Source organism: Anabrus simplex, chromosome 1 (genome assembly GCF_040414725.1).
Source record: "Anabrus simplex isolate iqAnaSimp1 chromosome 1, ASM4041472v1, whole genome shotgun sequence".
In the NCBI taxonomy this organism is placed as follows: Eukaryota; Metazoa; Arthropoda; class Insecta; order Orthoptera; family Tettigoniidae; genus Anabrus; species Anabrus simplex.
Genome location: NC_090265.1, coordinates 743419766 through 743437662, shown reverse-complemented (window position 1 = coordinate 743437662; position 17897 = coordinate 743419766). Strand labels below are relative to the sequence as shown.

Here is a 17897-nt window from a genome sequence, read left to right as displayed (position 1 = left end):
TATGTCAGTATAACCCTGGGCCCGAAGATCTTGAATATCTTGAAGATATCTGTACTACCAAGCAATTATTTCAGGTGTTTCAGCTTTTAAACACTTTTTAGTTACATGTGTGTATTTAAACCCCACACTTTTGAGAAGACGACAAAGTGTCATCGCCCCATACGGAAACTGATAATCTTTCCCAGCTGTCTTCTGTTTCATTGATTCTGTTAGGTTACCTATTATTGGAGATTTACCTTTCCTATAATAAACTGTTTGACGAAGCAAGTCCCGGGTGATCAACATCATCAGTGTTCTGCCATATGGCAGGTCATTCACATGGCAGCTCTCCACCCAATACTGCATCTTGCCACCCTCTTTGGGTTTCCTCATACTTGTATTCTATCCTCATACTGTCCAGCATCTGATATCTTTTCCGCCCTCTTTGTCTTTTTCCATTTACCGTTCTTTCTGTATCATCTACAAGCAAGCAATCTCTCATCATCCAATGACCAATCCACCTGTGCTTTCTCTTCTTGATTACTTTAAATATATTTCTCTCTTCCCCAACTCTTCTCAAGACTTCTTCATTATTTACTGTTTCTATCCATTGTATACTTTCCATTCTCCTCTAAATCCACATCTCAAATGCTTCCAGGCTTCTTTCACCCTCTTTCCTCAATGTCAATGTCTCAACTCCATACAAAGCACTTCACGAATCGGTTCCTTAAGTCTCTATCCATGCCCGCACAAAAAGACTGCTCTTCTTATTAAATGCTTCCTTTGCAATCGCAATACGAGTTTTCACCTCTCGACTGCACCTCATGTCCTCAGTTATTACACTTCCCAAGTATTTGAAAGGATCCACCAGTTTTATTATTTACTGCCCTAACTCTATGGTTGTCTTGATTTTCTTGTGCTTATCACCATACATTTTGTCTTTTTCTTATTAATTCTCATTCCAAATTCTTCACAGACGGTATTTAGATCCGTTAGCATTGCCATCATAGCTCGTTCAATCTCTGCCAGTAGGACATTGTCATCAGCAAATAGAATACATTGTATTCTCCTACCACCAACTTTCACTCCTCTTTTTCCATTCTTGCATTTCTGGATAATCTCTTCCAAGTAAACGTTAAAAAAGTATGGGGAAATATAGCAGCATTGTCTTCTTCCCCTTCCAATTGTGGTTTCCTGTGTCATCTCATTCCCTATCTGCACTGTTATCTTCTGCTGTAGATACAGATTCTTAACGAGCCTTCTCTCCTTCCAGTCGACTCCGTTTCTGCTTAGAATATCCATTAACTTTCTCCACTGTACCCTGTCAAAAACCTTTTCAAGGTCATTGAACACAACATATATTTCCCTTCCTCTTTCAATGTATCTCTCACCTAATGTTCTTAATAGTCCAGTTGCATCTCTTATTCCTTTACCTCTCATGATACCATACTGTTCTTCAGAGGTACAGTTGTCTAGCCTTCCATGAAGTCTTCTGTTCAGTACTCTCAGTAATACTTTGACCACATGAGTGATCATACTGATGGTTCTAAAACCTTCACATTTCTTTGAATTATTTTTCTTTTCAATCGGTATCATTACTACTGAAAGAAAATCATCTGGCCATTAGCTGCTTTGATATATATCATTACAGAGATATGTTAGCTCTTTCACTCCTTTATTTCCAAACCTCTTAAAAAGCTCTGTCGGTAATCCATCAATCCCACTTGCTTTGCGGGTAAAATCGACTATTTTATCAAATTTAAATTTCTGCTTTCGAATTACTTTTAGTGGGGGTTTCATAGGTATTGACATCAATGATTCTAAGTATTTTTTCACCGTAGTAATACCGATTCCTAACGCTTTAGACACTAAATTATTTAAATTGTTACTAGTTATAACACCATTTCCTAAAACACCTCGTAAGAAATGTTTAACGTTTCTCACCAACATAACGGTTTTGGTTTTCGTAATTTAACACCTCTGCCAATCACATTTTTGTCATTTTTAGTTGGAGTTCTTGGAGAAGAAGAAGGTTCGGGCAACTAATTTACTTCCGCTTCATTACACTGTGATTCTTGATTTACCCACGGCCGGGAGAAGACCTGCTCTTGCGCTAAACTAATAAGTTATTAATATTACAAATATCATTTATTCCATATGTTACTATTAATAACGCTCACTAGGTCACTACAGTGCTCTCGACCATAGTTACAAGCCGGAGTCATGTAAGTTTGGCAAAGTGCACCGGAAGCCAAGGTGAAAGCGCGGGGGAGCTATCGATGTATGTTCGTGTGTAGTGAACTTCGTCTTGTGTTTCGTTTTATTTTTCACGAATATGTTTTAGTATATATATAACAAGATAACTGATTAAATAAACATACGTGTAGCCTATTATTGAAATTATGTGAAGGCGCAGGAGAACTGAGTAGCTTGGACGATAAAGCTGGCTTTCCGAGCCCAACTTGGCAAGTTTAATCCTGGCTCAGTCCGGTCGTATTTGAAGGTGGTCAAATACGTCAGCCTCGTGTCCGTAGATTTATTGGCACGTTAAAGAACTCATACGGGGCAAAATTCGAGCATCTTACAAAAAATCAGTAAATCAATACCATTATTACGTGTGAATGAGCAGACTGGTCTCAACTAAACGAATATTATTACATTATAGAGGAGCCACGTTGGAAGTATTAAAATGCTTGATAATTTCATTAGGTAAACAGTGAAATCACAAACCTCATATATTTAAGGGAACAATTCGTGCACTAAAAGAAGAAGAGTCACTAAACAATTTTCGTTTTAAACTGTGAACTTTGAAACTGTTAGGGAAGTTTCAAAGAAATAACTTCGAAAGATCGTTTGGTCAGAACCGATAGCTTAGTGGTTGTAACTACAGTGTTACTACACTTACAGTCCTAGAAAGTGAGATGACAGTTAGGATTACGGCTTGCAGTGGTGGTGGTATGGAAAAGTGCAGTTTAACTGTAGCTAATTAGAAATGTCTGATTCCATTAAGGCTGGGGATCTTAGGCCCAATATCGAAATAATAAACAAGTTAGACTCACTTTTATCATGTGAATTTTTGGTGGACATTTTGAGATGTCAGGGATAATATACACTGAGTGGCCAAAAGTCATGGGAAGACACTGAACGTGGTGTTAATAACGAGCCCTCTAAACGGCAGCAATACGGCGAGGCATCGACTCTACAAGGTGTTGGAATCGTTCTGGAGGGATCTGGACCAACGCATCTTGTACTGCTGCTCACAATTGGTCTTGTGTAGTTAGTGCGGGGTTAATGGAGCGTACACCAGCATCGACAGCAACCCATAAATGCTCTATTAGATTAAGATCGGGGGATCTGGAGGGCGAATCCACGGTCGAAACTTCACTGGAGTGTTCCTCCAACCACCTGGGTGCCACCACAGAGCGGTGACATGGCGCATTGTCCTGTTGAAACATGGCATCTCCATCAGGGTGCTCTAGGGCCAGAAAGGGATGCAGATGGTCTGAAAGAATGTTCACATAACGTGCACCAGTCTGCGCTCTCTGCAGTCGGACAATGGGGCCTAATTGCGACCACGAGAACGCCGTTCAAACCAGAACTGAGCCTCCTCCTGCCTGGACACAACCTTCTTGACACGCAGGATCCACAGCTTCGTGGGGAATACTCCACACTCTCACGCGCCCATCAGGTTGATACAACTGGAACCGGGATTCATCGCACCGTGCCACACGCCACCACTGTCCCATGGTCGCGGGCTCTGTGTCGAGGTGTCAGCAAAGGGACACGAGTAGCTCGTCGGCTGGTGAAGCCTATGCGGTGCAGTTGCCTCCTTACAGTCCTGGCAGAAATGGGTTCCTGATTCCCATCGTTCAACTGGGTGGTGATCTGACTCACAGTAACCCGTTGAGTGCCCAGTATGGTTCTGCGGAGGCGACGTGATATCCCTTCGTTAACACCTGTGGTCTTCCCGTGCGGTGGTTTACGCGGCTGGTAACATTTTCTCTGGGATATTGAAGATCCACCCTCGACAATGTTGACCACGGTAAACCGAATTCGCGTGTAATCTCCGCAATGCTATGACCCATGCACCGATGACCATCCCACGTTCAAAGTCAGTTAACTCGCGACGTGTTGCCATCTTCACGACACTGGTGTCTGTGACAGACTGCTCAGCTCGCCGCAGCTAGCCACAGTGCTTAGGGGTCATACACGGCAAATTTTCTAAAGGAACACCGCTTCCCGTGACTTTTGGCCACTCAGAAAGATAAGCTGTGACACATGTTTAGATCTCCTGCAGAGTAATGATAAAAATTGTCCCTATTTTGAAGAACTTCGGAGAGGTGGGTTACTGGTGTCATCAGATTGTGTTGTGTGTGATTGCGTAACAATGACAGGAATATTTACCTTGTCGGTATCTGAAGACTACAAGAAAGACTACCTGGATTGTGGAAAGCACAAAGCATTTCTCTTCTCTCTGTCTAGAACTGTTTTAGGAAGAGATGAAAATCAACAGTTCTGGTTTGAACGCCGTCATTGTGCACGTGACAATGATGGTCTGATAGATTTATTGTCTACATTTCCTAATGTCGTGTTAGATAATTATAGAAAGCAGATGAAGAACAAGAGTTATGTCAGCAGTGAGGATAAAAATATTAAGCGGAGGAAGCTATCAACGCTCCACAATAATTGAGTTTGTGAGTGTTGCTCTTAAAGTGTTTTGTTTTTAATCATATAAAATGTGTATTTCTAAGTTCAGTGAATGCATTTACGGATATGTGTGTTTCTTAGTACCATTTTACGAAGAATGTGCATTTATCATCATCATTGTATTGGTCTAAATGTAGTGAATATGTGTGAAGTCATTCAAAGTTGGACACGTCCCCACTTTTCTCTCGGCCTCCGTTTGATAGATGGGTACAGTGTTGCCAAGCGTACCTTCCGGCTTTAATTGTAGATGGATCTGCTCCCGACACGAAGAAAGAGTCAAGACTGAGAAGAGTGGTTAGGCAACCTCTCCATACCAAGCAAGGATCACATGGAGCTCATTAACTGAGCGGGGTGCAGGGTGGGATTGACAGCTCGCTCGCTTTTTAAAAATTCTACTCCTAAGAGCTGAAAGTAACTGGCTGCTGTAATATTTAATTATCATGCCGCGGCTTTCTCTTTCTTGTGGCATATGATGGGATGGGACAATATTAGCAACTCTGTTTCTTGGTTTATTTTTTTGTTTGAATGTAAAGGAATGTAAAGTGTTTGATATCACAACCAAAAGGATAATCCATGATTTACCTATAGAATATTTACAAATAGTGGCTCCGGAATGTTGTAGTGGTAAGATTTATTAGAAATAAACCATCTGTACTCCATTGCGGGTGACCATTAAAGTCCGCAATACATGACTTAGAGTATGTAATTATAATCATGAAGTTATACTGAATACTTCCTGCTGAAAAGTTGATCATTAGCCAGAGGTTACGTTCTCAGGTATAGATACAAGTGTATAATTTGCAGAAACCTCTTACGATTTGTAATAAGATTTTCTCTGCGTCAAAAACTCGAATGTTCAAATTTTGGAAGGTAGTCTCTGTGTGTTCTTCGGCAGGGTACCTCTGGGTCCAAAGAGGAGGCCTGTGACAACCCATTGACAAAGATAAATATTATATTTAGCTGATCGATTCGGCAGACATTGCTTTTCCTGAGCCTGTTGCAAGTCCCTCCCGAAGCGAATGGTAGGATCTAACACCATCGCTATGATGTCCACTCTTCGCGTTGAGATGCAGTGAACTTCTGCAGCTCTTGAGCAATGGCGGTACTTGATGGTAACAATTGTTACTCGGTGCTCTTGCTGAACCGCAGCACTTGTCCAAGCATTTCCCGTAAGAGCAAGTTTAGGTCTAATGTGATCTGAAGTTGTTTCCTTAACATTAAGACGGTATCCTAGCTTGTCATTAGAGCAATGGAGAAACTAGAGGCTGCAATGCGGTGAGTTGCTTCTGCACCGCAGCGATCCCTTTGGACCAGCTTAATGTATACCAGGCGCGCGCATTTAGGATTGATTTGTGAGTATGTGAGCTACATTTGGGAATACAGTGAGTGTGAAAATGTCATCGTTTATTTTTCCTAGATGTCGATCTGGTTACAGATCACATAAACCCAAAACCCATGGTGCAACTGCCCCGAAGAGCCATGGCCTGCCAATTACGATGTGTCGTGTGGTCGCCGCGACGAATACAGGTCAGATATAAGTAAACCACCTGAAAATGAGGAGCATTTCTCTAAGTGGGTTAGAGCAATCCCAAGAAGATGCATGCTGCTTACGCATATGTCTAAGATTTGTGAAGGTGACTTTTCGGAGGCTTTCATTATAAAGGTAGACTTAGTCTATTGATAATGGAGAAAGAGTTTAAATTCCGAGAATAAGGTTGAGTTTAAAGGCAGGAGCTGCCCCGCACATTTTTCCAGACTTGCTATCCTATTTAAGCAAGTCCCTGAAAAATCGAAAACCCCCATTGGAACGAGCCTTTTTCAAAGAACATGCTGGCAATGTCAATATTAACAACAATAGCTTAGAATGTAATGAACATCTAAAATTGTTAATAGTGACGAGAATATAGAAATAAAATAACCTGATCTCTATTTGCCCTGTATATCTAAACGTGGCCGATAGTGAACTTGATCTTTCTGGAATTATTATAAATTTGAGAAGAATGTTGAAAACCTTGATAGGAATTAAATTAGAATGAAAAATAAATTATCTAAATACAGAGCTAACCTGAAGTAGATTGAAGATAATGTCATTGTGTCAAGTGAAGGTGAATACTTCTGGACACAATGCTCAAGAAAGGTAACACCAGCCCCAAAGGTATGCGCTATTCTAATGAAGTGCTTTTGAAAATCAAATCTCCTAAGGGTTACAGACATTGAAGCACTTCCTCTCCCTGCCGAAGCTCATTGGAGACGACTATGCAAAGGGTTCAAATGTAATGATGGTGTTAATGGAAGTGCCATGAATGCAATTACAAACGAGCAAGACGAAAACAAACGACTGGGAATATTGATTTTGGTGAAGTGAAATTGAGGGAAGATACTAGCTTCAATCCGACAACACTCACAGTTAGTTGATTTACGAGATGAAACTTTCGATGACAAAAATAATGTCGTGCCAATCAAGCACTTGGATTTATGTTTGCCCCTTTGATGCTCCAGCCTGGAGCAGTTAATGCTAGTAGAAAAGCTACTCCTGGAGATTGTCAAACATATTTCTTAAGGTGGCAATTAAATTGGGACGTGTGATGGAAGTCAGTGTATTAAAAGGGCATGGAAGAAAGATCTTAAAACCCGGTGGATCATCGATGGCGAGTGTGTACATATTTTGTAGTGCAAACGTAATTATTTCCACGATAACGTCCTTTTGCTGTATAAGAGCAAACAGGTGAATTACAACTTTTGCAGGCAGTCACTGTATTTCAAAATGATACATCTCCTGATTACGCCGGTATTCGAAGTTGTCTAAAGATAACATCCTCTCATATAAGCCCAGCCTCATTTCATAGGATGAAAGCGAGGTTAGCTTTTCAGTAGTCAGTAACAGTTAGTCCACACAATTTCTAAGCTGCTTAGAGAAATAAAGCCTAAGGAATTCATTAATAGTGGGCGTACAGACATTTTCACGAGAGAAATCAATAATCTTGCAGATGGCCTTAATTACATATTAACCGAGCTTGAGAGCTGCAGCCGCTTAAGTGCGGCCAGTATGCAGTATTCGGGAGATATTGGGTTCGAACTTCACTGTCGGCAGCCTCAAAGATGGTTTTCCGTGGCTTCCCATTTTCACACCAGGAAAATGCTGGGGCTGTGCCGTACTTAAGGCCACGGCCGTTTCCTTCCCACTCATGTCAGTACGACGTAAAACAACTTGTAAAAAAGTAATCCATATTACCCGTAATGGTTCTCCGTCGCACAAAATATTACTTGAGTTCTTAGAATACATCATACCTCAGCAAAACACATTTGCATCATAAAGAACTTCGGAATCAGAACTCTGGAAATGACAGAGTTTTCCTGGAGCGGAGGATTTAGGTATTTCGTGACGGCAAAATTGAATCAAGATCATTTGGAGCGCCATTCCGGTCTTTTGAGTTCCCTTAGTTGTGGTGCTTACCATTCCACTGTGGACGTTTTACATGTACACGTGCTGTCATCCGTGTACATACCTACCAAACTTAAATTCCACCGCAGACATCCTTCGTTAGTCATATCTGCACAATGGGTAAAGGAAGTGAACGTAAGAACAAAGAAATTAAAGATTAAGCGCAGGCCAAAATTAAAGAAAGAATAGTTCTCACGGACTTGGGAAAATGTTGCGATGGAAACCTCACAAAACAGAATTTAGTGTTTCACTTAGCAGGCTACATAAAAGTGACTAATATGTCGACTGCTCACGCCCTTCCTAGTTAAGAGCCACCAGAGCCTTCACTGGCAACATTTACATTCATTAAAGTTTAAGGCACGAAAATGATGATGATGCTTGTTGTTTAAAGGGGCCTAACATCTAAGGTCATCGGCCCCGAAGGCACGAAGAAAGATATCCGTTAATTGACATATTGCTATTGCTAGTAGAAGAGGTCGTCTCAGAAAAACTGCCACCAGAAAAAAAAATGTGGGAATATATTTTGGCATGTTTAGACAGCATAGATGCTATTGTTGTCGGACCCAGAGACTTTGTATGCAGCACTGATATCACAGTGTTTCATTAAATGCCACTTCTTTTTCCGTACGAGGAAATAAAGGAGTTGATATCGTGCAAATCAGCGAAATCGTCCCGGAACGCTTTCATTGGCGAGCTAAACCATTTAGTATATGTCTTAGATAATGTGAAATATATATTAGTTTCAACCATATCTCTGTATGAAAAATTTTGATATAAAAATAAAAACGATATATTACTTGCTCTTTCAAGAAAGTCTCCTGAACATAAATAAAGCAATAATTGTGTCTGTACAATTCAAATTTCAGCCTCATACCCGGTGTATGAGTTCACATCAGTTTGCATCCCTGTCACATCACAGGAAAAACGGCTTAAGAGAATTTCAGGAACTCAGTTTTGAATGGCCGGCGTATGAACTAGGCGATATGTTACATTGACTTAGCAATATTAAGGGGATCGTAACAGGAAGTAACAAATTAGCTGCATACAGAAACGTGTACCGGTATAATAAAGGATAGGTAGAATATAATTCCCAATCTTCTCACAAATTTTGAAATATCACCTGTAATTTCATTCATAACAAACATTTTAAAACTCTTAATGTCTGATGCCGTTCTACCGTGTGATATATTCACGAATATTCAGCAAGTGCATCGCTGACATGAATAATGGTTCAGTGGTGATGGTAGCTGCCTCTGTGGATCAGTAGTAGAATGTCGGCCTCCGTAGCCCAACTACCCGGCAGAGGTAGTCACGATCTTTGAAGGGCGGAAAAGTCCATTTGACACTACATGTTGTGCGATATCGGCATGTGAAACATCTCTGGTGACACATTTGAAGTTCACCCGACAAAATTCATTAAAACTGAGGCATAGACGCCCAAGAATGGTCCCGTTTGCTATGCGGTCTAGAAGTAAAATAGAACGTCAAAACTGACGAGCAAGCAGCCAGGTGGCGTTAAATTAAAATGTCTGCATAAGATAGCTGTCGCCATACGATTATTATTATTATTATTATTATTATTATTATTATTATTATTATTATTATTATTATTATTATTATTATGATAACGAACTAAGTAGAGGTGGTAGTGAAACAATGTTGTCATTGGCCCCTTAATGAAGATGGCTATGGAAATGAGAGAAAAAGGAGTGATGAAAGAGAGGGTTGTCGTTGGCCGGAAGAACAGATGCTAAGTTGCCGTCAATCATGTCCATGAGATGGCATTACAAAATCTAACGGTAAAAGCTAGTTGTGGTTAAATCGATGTCCCCTTAAGGTACTCACATTTGTAGCAGCCTGGTAAAGCAGGCAGCACAATAGCAGAGGCAGGTAGAAACAAGTTCCCTTCATGGCGACTGCACGACCTCCAGCCCTGTCATCTACTCTTATATAGCGAGTGACTTCGTGCCTGTGTACAAGTTCCAGATGTGAGTCAGTAGGCTATCAGCCTCACTTGCCAATCAGTCGCCACTCCAGAACAAACAAGTCTGCACTTTTCCACTCCTCTTCTATACTTTTGCGAGTTTAAAGGAAAACATTGGCTACTGATTTCTCTGCACCTTGTTCGATACTTCCCTAACATAACACGCAAACTGTGTACTGGACATTGCATTTGATACAATGGGGCCATGTGTAATGTTCTGATACATGTCCCATTGTCCCACTTGTATGGGGGATTCCAAAATGTCCACCTTTTTTAAAATTAAAAAACGATCTTATTGTCCACGATAGTCGATGTCAGCTCTCAGATTCGAAGGTTATGGAACAATATGGCCAACGTTTTGAAACGGTTTTTGTTCTGCTCGATTTGTGAAAACAATGTGAGGAAAGGATGACTACTATTTTCTTATCCCTGTTTTTGTCTTTTAAATTTAAGGGATGGGTATAGAAAATTTTGTAAATGGCATTAAATCTTTCCCCTCCGTAAAGAGTACCGTACGACATTGCAATATGTAGACAGCTAGCCTCCTCGTATAAATGAATATATAAAACCACGTTACATCTCCCTCCTTCTGGAATTCAGTAGGTCAGAGATTCATAGTTTGATCCGTATTATTCGTCTTCACCAGCAAGCAGAGAGAAATGGGCTTAAGAATAAATGTAATATGTGCCGAAATAGCCAAGGTCACTGGTCCGAATCGTTAGTGTTCTGACGGCATAGCCATCGTAAAGTATTAAATACATGATAATCGGACCATAAAAATGCCGGACACAAGCGATACTGTTTGATTATTTATTTATTTGTTTATTTTTATTTATTTATTTATTTATTTATTTATTTATTTATTTATTTATTTATTTATTTATTTATTTATTTATTTATTTATTTATATTCTGTAACAAGGGAGTCAGCTCCCAGATGAAACTACCGATACATCGGTCTGTTTTCAGATCAACTTTGCTTTATACGGGAATGAAAACTGGGTGGACTCAGGCCATCTTATTCATAAGTTGGAAGTAACAGACATGAAAGTAGCGAGAAGGATTGCTGGTAAAGACGGGTGGGAACAATGGCAGGATGGTACTCGGAATGAGGGAATAAAGGCTAAGTTAGGAATTAACTCAATGGATGAAGCTGTACGCATTCGGTGGTGGGGTAACGCGAGGCGAAATGAGGAAGATATGTTACATAGGAGAATAATATACTCTGTTATGGAGGGTAAGAGGAGTAGAGGGAAACCAAGACGACGATGGTTAGACTCAGTTTCTAACGATTTAAAGACAAAAGATAAACGAGACCATAGAACTAGTTGGAAACAGAGGATTGTGGCAGCGATTAGTAAATTCACAGAGACTTGCAGACTGAACGCTAAAAGGCATAACGGTCTATAATTTGAAAATTTATTTATTTATTTATTTATTTATTTATTTATTTATTTATTTATTTATTTATTTATTTATTTATTTATTTATTTATTGAATATGAGTACATAGGCATTGATGTCTTATGAGGTACCTGCTTGTCAAAAAATAAATGAAAAAAAGAAGAATTATTAAACGCACAAAATATGTAAATCAGATTTTAAAGTATTTCAGAGTACAATTTATACAATTAATTCTCTTAAGTTATTTAAAGAAAAAAGAACAGTAAACAGCTATGAATGACGGGTCTTGAAAGAGTCTCAAGAGCTCGTAAAGTTAACAGTTCATGGTCAGAATTTCGAAAAGGTGACTAGGGTTAGGATTTTCAGGTGCGCAACTTTTCGCTCAGGGTCGATTAAAACTCTTCGGAAAGATACCACAGTATGAAATTTTCTCTCTAATTCTTTCTCAACGGTGCCCGTAATCCCCCTCTTTTTCCCTTTTCCAATTTTTCTTATAATGTGACTTTTCAATAAACTTTTAAGTGCATTTTATCATTTATAAAGAGATACGACTTGTGAGTTTCATTCCATTTTACTTCCAGTAAACGCGGGACTGAAAGCACACCTGCAACAATGGAAAATAATGGCTCAAATCCTCTTTCTCTCACTTTGCATAGCTCGCTACAATGGAAATGCTTATTTCATTCCATGAACACCTGCAACAATGAAAAATAATATTGTGTATGCACAAAACTTCCTTCTCGTACTTCCCTTTCCATAAAACATCACTTCGGTTCAATGTAGTCTTACATACACACATAATTATTCAATGGCTGCTTATTGCCACTCATGACTGTCTTTACATTTACCATAAATACAACATCAAAAACACAATTAACAGCCATGATGAAATTAAATATAATTCCACTGTGAACTTATTGGACCAATATTACCAAAGTTAACAAAAGATTTACATGTGGTGGGTCAGTGGTAAACTTAGCTTTCCCTCCAAATGAGAATTATTGCTATTTGCCGCTAGTTCGTAAACTCACCCATTCGTTTACACTGTATTATACATCACTGACACAAGCAAATATGTTTCATATCCATAACCAATTTTGCGGCGTTTAATTATATTTACATACTAGCAAATGTACCCGTGCTTCGCTACGGTATTCTACATTGTATACGGATATCGAAGTAAATTACTGTACATGAAGTGAATAAGATTTTTAAATTGCATGTCTCTTGACGTTATCCGAGAAACAGCATAGGGAGATCCGCAGACGTTGTTTCCAATGTAAAGTGCGAGTTGCGGAGTTGTAATGATAACGACAGGTCCACTTGTCGACTGCAATTCACTATGCGTAACGTCAGTCACATTTTGATGGGTAAATTTGTTTATAATCGGGGGCAACCTTGCAAGGGGGCACCTATTCCGAATGATAAAGAGAATCAGCTAAAATGCACGCTCTCTGCTAGTCAAATCGAGAAGGGAATTATTCATAACAATAGTACACAGGCGTTGGAGGAGGACCCCGTTCCTACTGCCAGTTAAAATCGATGTGGGGAGTACTGATTACAACAGCAGATGCCCTCCAGCTGACAGTCACTATTGATTTGTAAAGTATTAATTACAATGTCAGACACACACCCTTCTAGATCGCTACAAATCGACTTCAAAGAATAAACGTAGATCGACATATGAAAGTGTATGCATGTTCACCTACATTTACAGAATAACTGTTGCTAAACGGTGAATGATATCGAAATGCGGATTGTACGGTAAGACGCCTCTGGCTTCATTTAGCGATCTAAATGGCTGACCCTAGATATTTCCTCGTATCTAATCTATTTAAGGTAAGATTGTTTTAGAAAAGCTGAATAGGGTGAAATTTGTGTAAGATTTTCACACAGTGAATTACTTTTCAGATACTTATGCGACAGCTTCAGACATGGAATTTGGCTCGCGTATGGCTACTGGGTGGGCCAATATTCGTGTAGAATTTGATGATCCCATCTTTCTCTTAAGTGAATTAAATCATCAATTATACGTGTACTAAGTGGAAAATTTAGGTAAATCCAGAAATACAGCCAAATTTAACGTACAAGAAAGCTATAATTTTTCCAAATTTCAATTTTCTAACTGGTCTGGGAGATTTTGCCGCCGTCTTCAAATGGGGAGGGGATGAAAATTAGGACTTTCAGGAAACGTTTAAGCCCATGAAACCTATAAGTTATCGTTCTGGATAAATATCACCGACTGTGTTTTTATGCAGATTTGAAACTCCCAGCGTGTCCCCCTCAGAGAATTTTGAGAATTTTAGATTTTTCTAGGGATCCTGAAGCCATCATCTTGTCTGGTACCAAGTTTTAAGTTTATAAGTTGCCTAGAATGGTCTCATTAATTCACGCCTGTTTTCATTTTTATGCCTTCATTTTTATATATACAGTGGTGGTCAAAATAATAGAGCCACCTGGCAAAGGTTTAGAATAAAGTGCAAATTTATTACTAGACATGTTTGTACTATGATGGAAACAAAATTTTACGTTGTACAGGAACCATTACAACAGAGTCACATTGTACCACAGTCAGTTATATAGATAACACAACTGAAACTAATCAATAATATTCAAAATAATACCAGACCACAGGGTCAAAAAAATAGAGCCAATTGACACAAATATTTTGTACTTGATCTAAGTCTTATGAAATTTACAGGAACAGTCGTTTTTGCATAGGAGTGCATTAGTACTTCGTAGTGTAACCCTTATTTTTGAGGATTTCCCTGCACCTCTTACCCGTAGAGTCGACTAAACGCCTGCATTCGTCGCTGCTGATCGCATACAAGGCTCTCTGGATTTCTTCCCAAAGTTTATCTAAAGACGTAGCTTTTGAGCGGTCAATTCTCTTGTCTACGATCTCCCATAAGTTCTCGATGGATGATGCGTCAGGGGATTGAGGTGGCCACTCTAATACTTCGATATGGCGATATTGAAAAAACTGCCTTATGATCCTTGCAGTATGCTTTGGATCGTTATCGTGCTGAAATTTCCATTTCAGCGGCATTTCCTCTTCAGCATAAGGCAGCATCACATTTGCTAAGATGTCGTTGTACATTTCTGCGTTCATTATGCCGTTGATACGGTGTATTGGACCAAGGCCATACCATGAAAAACATCCCCATACCGTAACATTTTCGCCACCGTATTTCACAGTTTTTAAAGTGTACTTGGGATTAAATTTCTGGTTTGGTGGGCGGCGCACATAGACTTTTCCGTCTGAGGCAAACCTATTATACTTGGATTCATCGGACCAAAGGATGTTCCTCCATCAAATATTGGGTTTGTGTTCATTTCTCCGGGCGAAGGCCAACCTTTTCCGAACATTAGCTTTTGAAACATGTGGCTCCTGTCTCGCAATGCGCCCATTCAATTTTGCGGATCTCAGTCGTCTTTGAATCGTTGAAGTTGATGGTTGAACATCATTTTTGTCGCTAAACAAAATGGCTTTCAGTCGTGGTGGTGACAAAAATGGGTTTCTTTACTTCCCTCGTGATGAGTCTGTCTACGCGAAGAGTAGTTACACGAGGTCGCCCCCTGTTCCCCACCTGCGGCTTTGTTTGTTTTGCCAGTCTAATGGCGTTCTGGACTCGTTTTCGCGAAACGTGTAAATCTTTGGCTATTTGATTCATGGATATCCCACTTTTGAACATCCGGAACATTGCTATACGACCATCATCACTTGTATGCTCTGCTCTGCCCATCTAGAACAATGTAAACAAAACCAAACGTCAGTTTACATACAAAATAATATTGAGTGGAGGTTTGTTGACAAATTATATCGCTAGCCCCCAAAACAACTGCAAAAAATCAATTTGAACGGGACTTCTGTAAAACGGCTCTATTATTTTGACCCATAAGATTCTTACCTTTATGCCTCTTTTCGAACGTCTAGCTCAAACGCTTCCTTTCGCACAACTACAGACAGCAGCGACGTCTTCCCTGATATTGTCTAAAAGGGACTGACAACACGGCACTCGCGGAGATTTTGCGAACTAGTAGATATCCTAGTTCTTAATCTCGTCAATAGAGGTGGCTCTATTATTTTGACCGCCACTGTATATCGCTCCAAACTGCCTTCCATTCATTAATACAGATTATACTTCTCCCGCTTCCCTACTGGTTCTAGGGGCGTCTTACTCCCAAAGTATGTTTTCCAGGTATTAAGTCATACTTGAAAGTCATACTGCAACATACACACGTCCACTATCTCGGTCATTTTTTGACAATTTATTTTCTCACCTTCTCACCCCCTATGCCGAAGTTGGACTTAAAAAATCCGGAATGTTACTATTCATCTCAGCGACCCGGAAAACTATGGATTCGACACTATTTCTGATTATTTTTATATCTCAATCCCCCTCGCCCCCCCCCACTAAGAAGGGGGCTGAACTTTAAAACTTCCGGAGTATCACTATTCATCTCAGTGACCTCGAAAAGTATGGATTCGACACTACTTTCGTGGCAATTTATATCTCAGCCCCCTCGCCCGCCCCTAAGGGTTCCTGGGGTATCCTACCCCCACGTGGTTTGTCTCCTGGTACTAAAATTTCGAAGTGTACAATTCACCCCGGCGACCCCGAAAACAATGTATTCGACACTATTTTCGATTAATTTTATATATCACACCCCCTCGCCCCCACCCCCAAAGGGGTATGAACTTGGACTTATAAAATATTCGGAGTCTCACTATTCATCTCAGCGACCCCGACAACTATGGATTCGACACTATTTTCCATTATTTTTATATATCACTCTCCCATCGCCCCCACCACGAAGGGGGCTGAACTTTAAAAATTCCGGAGTATCACTATTCATCTCAGCGACCCCGAAAAGTATGAATTCGACACTATTTTCTATTATATCTATATATCACTCCCTCCACCGCCCCCACCACGAAGAGGGCTGAATTTGGACATTAAAAAATTCCGGAGTGTTACTACTCATTTCAGCGAGCCCGAAAAGTGGGCATTCGACACTACTTTCGATGATTTTTATATATCAGCCCCCTCGCCTCCCCCCTAAGCGTTCCTAGGGTGTATTACCCCCACGGGGTTTGTCTCCTGATCCAAAAATCCGAAGTGTACAATTCACCTCGGCGACTACGAAAACTATGTATTCGACTCTATTTTCGTTTAATTTTACATATCAATCCCTCCTCGCCCCCACCCCAAAGGGGGCTGAATGGACTTTAAAAAATCCGGAGTGTCACTATTCACCTCAGCGACCCCGAAAAGTATGGATTCGACACAATTTTCGTTAATTTGTATATCTGACCCCCTCGCCCACCACCCGTAAGTGTTCCTGGACTGTCTTACCCCCACATGGTTTGTCTCCTGTTACTAAAAATACGGAGTGTACAATTCAACCTCGGCGAACCCGAAAACTATTTATTCGACACTATTTTCGTTTAATTTTATATAATACTCCCCCCTCACGCTCTACCCAAAAGGGAGCTGAACTTAGACTTTTAAAAAATCGGGAGTGTCACTATTCATCTCAGTGACCCTGAAAACTGTGGATTCGACACTTTTTTCAATTATTTTTATACCTTGCCTCCCTAACCCCCCCACTCCTGAGGGAGCTACAGATGGCTTAACCCCACTTTTCAAGAATAAGATGGCGACTACTGTGTGTGAGTCTGTGATATCCGTAGTAGATAATGGTGTAAGATGCAGTGAAAAATGTGGCAAATGCAAAAGAGTAGTTAAAAATGGGATTCTGTGTCGTAAGTGTGATGAATGGTACCATTTTCGTTGTGCAAATATTGTAAATAGGACTGATATTGAAGAAAGTGAGTGGCTGTGTCCCGAGTGTAAACAAACTGAGAGTGAGGCAGAACAACAAGAAAGAGAGACTTACGAAACTATAATTAAGATTTTAGGAGTGCTACAAGAGGACTTATGCGCTCTGAAACATGAAAATGAAAGCTTAAAGGACAGAATAAAGAAACTCGAAGATAAAGAAGACATTGGAGAAGAAAGATCGCCGTGGACGGAAGTGACGCGTGGCCATTTTAGGCCTAATGTTAAACATATGGGAGAAACTACGTACAACTTAAAACCGGGAAAAAACTCTTTGCAGTGCCAAAATAGATTTCAGTTATTGCAGCAAGTTCCAGAAGAAGACACACCAAGTTTTCCAAATAATTTTAAATCCAGTGGAGGTAAGCTACAGAAGAAAACCAACCGAAAGTCAAGATCGCCAAAGATTCATCTCTACGCAGACAGTCAAGGGCGGGGTATGGCAGAAGGCATCAAGGATGAGCTGCAGAATCCAGAGACTGAGGTTTTAGGACTAATAAAACCAGGTGCCAAAACTGAAGACGTCCTTTCAAGTTG

General features: G+C 40.2%; 1 protein-coding gene across 1 annotated transcript in view; it reads right to left on the bottom strand.

Moving 5' to 3' along the window:
* The window catches only part of LOC136857468 (prisilkin-39), a 32096-nt gene extending 22036 nt beyond the window's left edge, over positions 1-10060 (bottom strand). The window contains exon 1 of the mRNA XM_067136143.2: positions 9974-10060. Within this exon, the coding sequence (XP_066992244.2) occupies positions 9974-10039 (66 nt within the window). The 5' untranslated portion in view covers positions 10040-10060. The remainder of the gene's footprint in view (positions 1-9973) is intronic.
* Between the last annotated feature and the right edge of the window lie 7837 nt (positions 10061-17897).